The sequence below is a fragment of the Talpa occidentalis genome, unplaced genomic scaffold (assembly GCF_014898055.3).
Source record: "Talpa occidentalis isolate TD23 unplaced genomic scaffold, MPIMG_talOcc4v2.1 talOcc4.5, whole genome shotgun sequence".
Lineage (NCBI taxonomy): Eukaryota > Metazoa > Chordata > Mammalia > Eulipotyphla > Talpidae > Talpa > Talpa occidentalis.
Window position 1 is genome coordinate 65,288,610 of NW_023604861.1, and position 9,536 is coordinate 65,298,145.

At 40.3% G+C, this 9,536-nt stretch overlaps 1 protein-coding gene across 1 annotated transcript; it reads right to left on the bottom strand.

Moving 5' to 3' along the window:
* Positions 1-497: 497 nt before the first annotated feature.
* On the bottom strand, positions 498-1,928 carry LOC119259796 (26S proteasome regulatory subunit 10B-like). Its single transcript, XM_037528782.2, is given in 3 exon segments — positions 498-1,789; positions 1,791-1,835; positions 1,837-1,928. Coding segments are annotated over 3 exon segments (1,170 nt in total). The 5' UTR covers positions 1,915-1,928; the 3' UTR covers positions 498-742.
* Positions 1,929-9,536: the final 7,608 nt, after the last annotated feature.

Sequence of the window (9,536 nt, forward strand, 5' to 3'; positions counted from 1 at the left end):
TCTTAGGTCTTCCACAGAAGTCATTTATAGAATTTAAAATGCCATTTACCAACTGGAGAAACTAGAGGATTCTAGTTACCCCATCAGAGTGGGGAAAATATTTGGAGGGTTTAAAAAGTGTGGTATGGACAGTCTTGGAAGACAGTCGTGTTTCTAATTACACTCCAAATTATCTACACTTTTCTGTTAATTAAACTGAAGCTACAACAGTTGTTAATTTTCTAGTTTGTTAGAACTCTAATTGTGGAAATGGTGATTTAATACTTGATTTCTTATTCAAGCATTTCAAGAAGAAATGCTGTAGAGAAAAAGTTAAGTGTATTTTTAATTTTACCATTCTTGTTAATAGCAGTCTTTTTTTTTTTTGAATTAAACAGCTTTTATTCAACTTTTTAGGATGAGGAAAACAAATGATATAAAATAAGTGATAAGAAATGTTGTCTTTTACTACTATCATAAATCATGTTCTGTGTTTTACAAAATGTTCACATGGCAAATATGAAAAGCTTCAACATACTCTTATAACTCTGCTGCAGTAAATGCAACATTAACAAACATACAAATTTCTTCTGTACCAATCTAAAAGTAGAATTATTGAAATACTATTTTTAAAATGTTATCCATACATATTTTTATTCTTTGAATGAGATCATTGCCAATACATACATTATTTTCCTTAACTTTATTTTTACATTAAGCCCGTATCTGTCATGCAGCTATCAAAAACTTTCTGGTAAATTAATTACACAGGTTTGTAGTCCAATTTAGACTCTAACTTCTTAGAATCAGCCACTTTTCTGACTGCTTTCATGAAGTCTTCCTGTACTACAAAATCATGATCAGCACGAATTGCGAACATACCTGCTTCAGTACAAACATTTCTCAGGTCAGCGCCATTAAAGCCATCTGAAAGCTTCACAATTGCTTCATAATCTATTTCACCATGCTTTGTAATAGGACCAGCATGTATCTTCAATATATCTAATCTTGCTTGTTCATTTGGTAAATCAATATGTATTTTCCTATCTAATCTTCCTGGACGGAGCAAAGCAGGATCCAGTGTATCTGGTCTGTTTGTAGCCATGATCATTTTAACTCTATGCAGAGTATCAAATCCATCCATTTGATTCAGTAACTCCATTAAAGTTCTCTGAATCTCTCTATCAGCTGAAGTACCCTCAGAAAACCGACGACCACCAATCGCATCTATCTCATCCATAAAAATGATGCATGGCTGATGGTCCCTGACATAATTAAACATTTCTCTGATCAGACGAGCACTTTCACCAATGTACTTGTCTACAATAGAACTAGATACAACCTTTAAAAAATTGCAGTCCAGCTGGCTAGCCACAGCTCTTGCCAAAAGTGTTTTTCCTGTACCTGGTGGTCCATATAACAAACAGCCTTTGGGAGGTATTATTCCTACGCGCTGGAATAGTTCTGGGTTTGTAAGAGGTAATTCGATCCCCTCCCTTAATTCTCGAATCTGTTCTGACAGTCCTCCAATCTCAGAATAAGAAACATTCCCCGGGTCCTCATGAGACATGTTATAGACTAGTGGATCCACCTCTCTTGGCAAATACCTCATGATAGTTAGTGTAGTCATATCCAAAGCAACTCTTGTTCCTGGCTTCAGCTTACTTTTGTCAAGCTGCCGACGGCAACCCACAACATATCTTGGTCCATTAGTAGCTTTAACAATGAATTTTTCTTCAGTTAACTGCTTGAGAACTTCACCCACAATCTGCCCAACACTTTGTAGGGCCTTCAGATCATTTTCAGATTTTTTCATACTGCTTGGTAAGTTCTTTTAGTTGTTCTCTTAGCTCCTTTTAGACGGCCGTCAATCTCCTTGTGCTCCAGCAGCTTCTTGCGATAGTCCTGAAGCGCCTTATCTCTAGGGTCCGCCATGATGAGAAGCCGTCGCTCATCAATAAGTCTTAAATATTAGTTTTTAAGCTAACACAATTGTTTAAATTGCTTCCAACTTAAAATTAGCTCTTACTAAGCTTTTAACTTACAGAAGGTCAAAATGAAAGAAAAACTGATTAGTTCTTCCCTGTACCTAATGAAAAGTGTGAACCATGTTTAGCTCAGTCAAATAGAGATGTAAAAGTATGTGACTTTTTCAGTATTCATAAATGATTAAAATTCCTACATGACAAAACAATATGAGGAAAATAGTGCACAAACGACAGGAATTATTATATGTGGTTTCCACCCATTCATATTTATAAATAAAGTTAATAGATTAAAAACATTTCTAAACAATTTCATGTTTCTGGATATTTAGTCTCTGACAATAAAAATATATAATCCTAGTAGTACCATAGAATTATTAATAAAGAAGTTGAAAATTAGTGTTTTATAACTTCATTAAATCATTTGGTACGGATAACAGTGATGTTTCCTGCCGGAACTAAATTATTGAAAAGTTTTGTAATAGAATTCATTCAGTTTTCCACTTAAAAAATTAAGGAAGAATATCCCTGGAACTACACGGGAATAAATAACTTTACACTAAGATAAAAGATACCCCTAAATTATCTATGTATTTTATATTTTATACGTATTTTAATAAATACTGAAATCTACATTATTTAAAAGATCCATGAAATTTTTTTTTAGCTTTAACCTATGTTAATTCTAAGGTCTCTTCCAATTATCTAAAAATTGGTTCTTTAATAAAAAAAGAACTTAAAGCAAGATTAATATTTTTAAAACCTCAAATAAACAATATTTTGTGCCAAGCAAAGTAATCTAACTATAAATACCATAAAGTTTCAAGATCATAAAAAATTACCATGAATAATTTTTTTGCCAATAAATTTGAAACTTAGATGAAAAGCAATTTTTTCTAAAGGATATAAGTGATAAAAAATGGCTTAAGAAATAAATTTATATGTCAGTAACACTTAATGGAATTGATTGTAATCTATTCTTCCTCTCAACACTCTAAAATGTTATAGTACAAATGTTAGGTATGAACAAACAAATAAACCAAAATAAAGTGGTAGTAAATTGAATTGATAATAACTAAAAATAAAATCAAAGCTCTTCAACATGTAAAAATTTCAACAGATGCAGGAAAAAAGTTTTCCACTAAATCCAATACTTATTGATGTTTGAGAAATCAAAAACAGGAAAACTTTGGGAAACAAAAACTGTCAGGGAACTCCACAGCCTGACTCAGTTTGAAACTGTTCTAGTTTGAAATCCTGCTTAGTGATAAAACTTTAGAAACTTTCCAGTGAAAGACAGAAACAAGAAAAGGTAGATGGGCTCCACACAGTGGGGTCCTGGCTGGGAAAAGAATGGACAAGAAATAACAGATATTAGGATGAAGAAGGGAAGATACACAATCTATCCTTAACAGCAGTCGATGTGATTGTGTGTCTCACATAGAAAATCCAAACTAGGGCTTCCCTGGTGGCACAGGGGGCTGAGCGCAGCGCTGTGAGTTTGTCCGTCTGAGATATTTGCACATTTGCACATTTGCAGCGCAAGTTCGATCCCCAGCCAGCTGGGGTGCTACCCACATGGTGCAGCAGACCTCTCCTGCCTCACCCTCTGCTCCCCTCAGCACTGTATTTCGGTACATCTGCCTTTTCTGCACCCCGCTCTCTCTGGTGAATCCTCTCACACCCCACGACTCTGGCCTGTACCCCACTTCTTAGGAAAAAATACAAAAAAAAAGGAAAAGAAAATCCCAACTATTAAACTAGTAACAGTTTGCTAACAGGTCAGCAGGCACAAGATTAATATACAAGAACAATGTTCCTAAGCACCAGCAATAACCAGTCAGAAATTTAGAATGACTATAAAGTATCTAGGAAGAAATCTCGCAAAAGGTATGTCAGACTTTTAGGGGCAGTAGCCCAAAGCAGTACTTTGAGGGCACAAAAATAGCACTATATCAAGGAAGCCCTTGGGCTTATTGGTGAGGAAACAAGATTGTCAAAGAAGAAATTTGATTCATCTATGAACTTAATGCAACTCCAATCAAAATCGTGCCTGATTTTTGTGGAATTTGACAATTCCACAATCTGAGGAACTACCTTAATTGCATGTGAAAGAAATAAAAGACCAAAATTTGTCAAGACAATTTAGAGAACAAAACCAGAGACTTATCCTACCATGTACCAAGTATTTCTAGAACGTTGCCATGGGGTTATCCTGTTGTCATATTTAATGTGAGTAGTTTTCAGGCCTTTTCTTCTGAGATAGAGAAACAAATATCACTTTATTCAATCTGAAACTTCAGGCATTCAGTTTTTTCTCTTCTGTGTTTGTCTATGTGATTATTTTTTTCCACATTGCCATGTCACTGAATTATAAGCAGCAGGACCAACTTTTAAAGGCTGAATTTAGTGTCAACTCTATAGAGTAAAAGAAGAATCTTTTATTTTGACAACTTTATTTTTAATGCTGTCTCCTTTTAGAGAGGCAGGACAGAATTGTGGGAAAGGGCGTGATAAGTATGTAATATTATGGACTAGGTATAATATTAAGAACTAGGTATTATGTCATCTGGAAATTACTGTCTTTAGTGTGAAAGCTTGAAATTAGCAGGTAGAGGATGACAAGACATTATCGAAAGTCTTTCCACTAGATAAGTTCATTTTCATTGTATAATATTTGTAACTACCTGTCCTTTTAGATTTGTGCCAAGTCAGCAATGGCAATAATTAGCATTTGGGCTCCCCACTGCCCAAATACCAAACCCTAGCAGACATTGTTCTTTTGAACATAGAACTCTTTCTGGCTATGCCTACCTGTGATGCTCAAAATCCTACTCAACAAACTTCCAAGCTCTTGAATAGTTAATACAAAATAATTTGCCTATCACTATTTTACATTATATTACTTCTAATTTATAAAGTAAGTAACAATGTTTTAGTCTAAATGTATTGTCAAAAAAAGATATCAAGTATAGTAGAAATTACACCTCTGACTACTCCATTCAAGAATCTAAACCTTGCATTTCCTTTGCTATTTTCTCCTGGTCTTACCTCCAGATGCTGGCACACTACTGGGCTTGGCCTTCATACTTTTTTCCTCCACCCCTGCCCTTAAATACTCTCAATCCAGTCTCAGGGTTTGCTGATGACTCCAGCTTTGACACTTGTATAGACATCAAACCTGACGTTATCAAAATAGAATTGGTGATTTCCATGCCCTTCCCCTCCTGTCCCCATCTCTGTACTCTCTCCATCTTGGCAAATGTCAGTTCCCTTCTCCAGTTCAAGGCAAATCCTCAGCTGTTCTGCCTCCTCCAACTCCCGGCCCATCAGCGCATGGGGTTGGTGCTATCTTCAGAAGATGTGCACACTCACCACCCCTCCGGCTTTCACCACCTCTTCTTTGGATTACAGCAGAGCCTCCTCAGCTTTCACCCCTGCACCCCCAAACTATTCTCAACACAGCCGCCAGGGTGGTCCTGCAGAGATGTAAGCTGCCCCTCTTCTGTTCCAAACAGTGAGTGCTTTCCCTTGTTACCTGGAGTAAAAGCTAAGTTCCCCTCACTACTGTAGTCTTTTCACTTACCTCTGAGCTCTCATCTCCAGGTCTCCTCCTGGCAGACTGCTGCCACCGTACTGCCCCCCAACCCCATGTGGTCCCTCCTGGGCTCCCTGCTGTGCTCTACCTGGAACCCTCTTCTCTTTTATCTGAGGTTCAGTGCCTCACTCAGATGCCCTTCTCTTTGCGGGTCATCCTCTCCAAACTATATGTGCCCCTCCCCTGCTGTTTCTCCCTAGCGCTCACAGCCTCTGACAGCTCTTCCTACCCTTGTGTGAACTGTCTTCCTGCTTGAGTGAAGGTCACACCAGGCAGAGGGTCTGCTTTGTTCTGTCGTGAGTGCCCTGCCTCCGTTTGGTCCTCATTGAACAACTGCGTCTTGCGCACAGATGTGGTGCCTGGGCCCCAGGGGCACATGTGGAACCTGATCCCTTTCTCACCAACTCTTTTCATTATCAAACTTACTTTTCTTCTCGAAGGCACAAATCCGGCTCTTGCCTGAGAAGACAGCCCGCCTTTTGGCCTGATCCGAGAAAGTCTTGTCAGCACCTCGGAACACCACCCCCTCCCCCTCCCTCCCCTCCCTCCCATCCGGGCTGCCTTGCAGCTTGCCTCTTCCCCCATCTTCTTGTCCCTCCTGACTCCAAACTCTCTGATGTCAAACACCTAGACTCTCCCATCTTGAAAACATGTTCTTTGGGCCATCGTGTGCCTGTCCTTACTTCAAGTTCTATATTTATTGCACACATGCTCTCTGTCCCTTGGCCTCTACTTTATTCCCATAGGCAGCCTCCATATCCCTTTGTCCACGCCCTCCCACTGAAATGGTCACTCGAAGACCCCCAGTGACCTCCTTACTGTGAGATCAAAGGGCCTCTTCTTTGTTTCCATCCTTCTTAAATGTTCTCAAGAACGCTGACCCTATTAGTCACCTTCTTTTCAAAGTCTTCCATTGGCTTCCTCTGTTCTCAGCACCTCCATTCTCCAGTCTGCTGACTGTTCTCAGGAAATACACCTGCTGACACATGAACAGCATTCCCCACAGGTGAGTGAGGCTCTCCTGGTCCTCAGGTGTCCTTCATCCTCCTGGCTTTGCCCACCTTTCCTAGCTTCTGCTGGCTCCATGGTGTCTGGCCTTTAGAAGCAAGCAGAAGCTACCTGATCACTTTCTCCTCTTAGGGTATATTTTCTAAAAGAACTTTGCCAGAAGATTAGGGGAAAACAATAATAAAAATAAAATCTAAAAGAATAAAATAAGAAGGGAGCTTGTTTTGGATAGGGGAAGGAAGGTGACAGGACATTGGCACAAGGCCTTTGGTGGAAGGTGTGATGTTGTTCTTCCCAAATAATATACTTACATAAACTATGGGCAGATCAATACAATTTGAGGGAAATAAAAGGGTAAAACACGTTTCCAGAGCACAGATTCCAAGAACCCAAGTAAATGCAACCTCACTAGGCACGTGCTGAGGGGGCTCTTGGGGCCAAACACTGGGGGCCACTATGCTCCATCTCTGCATAGTCGTGGGCCCTGACCCAGATCCTGATCCTTTGCCATAGCACCAACACACATCTGCCTTCTTTACACACTAGGGCAATGGATTATCCCCATATCACTCTTTCTCCTCCTACTGGGCTTTCTCAAAAGCTGTCCACTGCTCTGTTGTCTTCACCCAGGAGGGGTGGGCTGCACTGCAGACTCTTTCCCTGCACTGCTGAGTCTATATCTTCAAGCTTCCTATTTCAGTCGGATCTCCTATTCTACTATAAATCCAGTCACAAAACCAGAGTCTTCATTTTTCCTTTCAGTCTCAGATTGGCACTTCCTCCCCAGCATCTTTAAATGGCCCCTATTCTCTCCACTTACTAGGCTTTGAAATATAAGTTTTGTTTTTAATTCATGCCTCTCTCTTTCCTCCTCTGATTCCGGTCAGTCACTGCCTTCTGCTTTATTTTTGTCTTCAGAATGTATCTCCATTCCTTCCCTTTTCCTTCCACCCTCCTGTCACGCAGCCAGGCCTTCAGCATTCACCCCAAGATCCCCACACTTGTCCTGAGTCCCTGCAAGCTGCTAGAGGGTCCCTTCTTTCTCGAACAGCACTGCCAGCATATCTCTCCCTGCTCAGAGTTACTTAGTAGTTCTATCTCCGTTTTTCATCCGTTCCACTCTGAATCCCTACTAAGTGCAGGATGTGGCCACAGCCTGGTGTTACTGTGCATAAACACCTTTTCACTACTGCTTTCCCACACCCCTATTGCCACATTTCGAGGTCAGATATTCCCACTGGCATCGGAATGTTCTGCTCTTGAAACACACTCCCATCTCCTTTTCCTATCCAAAGCCACCTCTCCTAACCGTGGGCCACATTCCACTCTTCCCTGGCTAAACTTCCTTGGTCACGCATTTTAAATACTAATGTCCTTTTTCTCTGAAATTCCACTGAACTTATATAACTCCCCATTTTCCTCAGTTTTCATCTCCACAAATAGATTTTAAGTTAGAGACCATGTTTTTACTTCTACTATATCCAGCCTGTAGCCCAGAGGTGAACTCAGGATCGTCCCTCAGTTAATCACTGTTGATTGATCTGAAGGGAAAACTCAACGTATCCAGAAGACTAAGGGAAAAAAATTCAACTGTCAGAAGAATATGAAAGCGGCCATGTGAACTTTGAAATAAAGGATCTGTTTGTTCTGCAGTAGTATCAGAATTAAATTTTTCATGAGATAAAAATAAAAAACAATCAAATGCCATCTCATGGAGAGTCTCAGTGGCCCATATCCAAGTACCGTGTAACCCCACTGCCACTGTTTTCTGTCAGTTATCTGAAAAGTACTCCTAACCTCACGTGCAGTGTTCTATAATTAGATGTGCCTTACAAACGTAAGTAAGCACATTCTGAGCTTTCCGGAGCGGCTCTAAGTTTGTCCTAAAACGGCCCAACGCATTGATGATGAGAAGATAAGTTTTTCTCTTGCAAACGGTACTCAGACTATTTCATTGCCTCTCCTTATATTCTCCCTGGATCTCAGCCCCGAGTAGATTGGGAATCTGCTTCTGTCGTGCTTTTTCTGTGCTTCCCTAGTAGAGGTTTACTGTGCTGATTGTGTTTCACTCCTCAGCTGTTATTTCCTTATGTAATTGTTATATGATTAAAAAATGATATTAATAAAATTCCTCAAGAAGCTCAGGCATGCAGTTTGGAGTGAACTGGAGTCTAATAGCTATAAGGAGCCTGGCGCATCTCTACTTGAGAGGTTCTCATTTCATTTTGACTTTGACCAGATCACCAGCATTCCAGCACATGTTCAGTCTTCTGAATTTTTCATTCATGCATGCATGCATTTCCCAAAACAAAACCCAAATTCTGAAGTGCAAGGCACAGCAGAGAACAGAGAATGCAAACTGTCCAGCCCTTACAGTACTTAGAGTCTTTGGGAGAAGTTGGTAGATGCCAAGGCAGGAGACTGCAATCCAATTTAAGGTTCATGTCATCAGTAATAGAAAATGTCAGGGTCCTGATGCATCTGACCCAGCCCAGCATCATTACCCTTTAACTCCAGACTAGTAACACAACATACTTTGTATTTTATTTTGTGTGCTTATCAGGAACATGATTAAAGAGATTTAAGGAGTAGAAAGCATAATGAAGGAACAGTGAAAAGGAATCAGCAGACTTTAAAAAAAAAACCTAGAGGGCCTCCCCGGTGGCACAGCGGTTGAACGCTGGGTTGCGAAGCTGCCCGCGGCCTCTGCACTGCCGGTTCGATCCCCGGCTGCTCCCCGGCCACCAGAGGAGGGTTCCACATGGCGCGCAGACCGTCGGTCCTTCTGCCTGCTCTGCTCCCTGCTCTGGCTCTGGTGAATTCTCTCACCCTCCCACACTTCTGACTGTACCCAGTGCTTGTATAAATAAATAAAAAATAAATCTTTAAAAAAAAAAAAAAAAACAGAACTTCAAGGGCGTCTCTGGTGGCACAGGGGTTAAAGTTTCAGCACTATCAAGCTATCA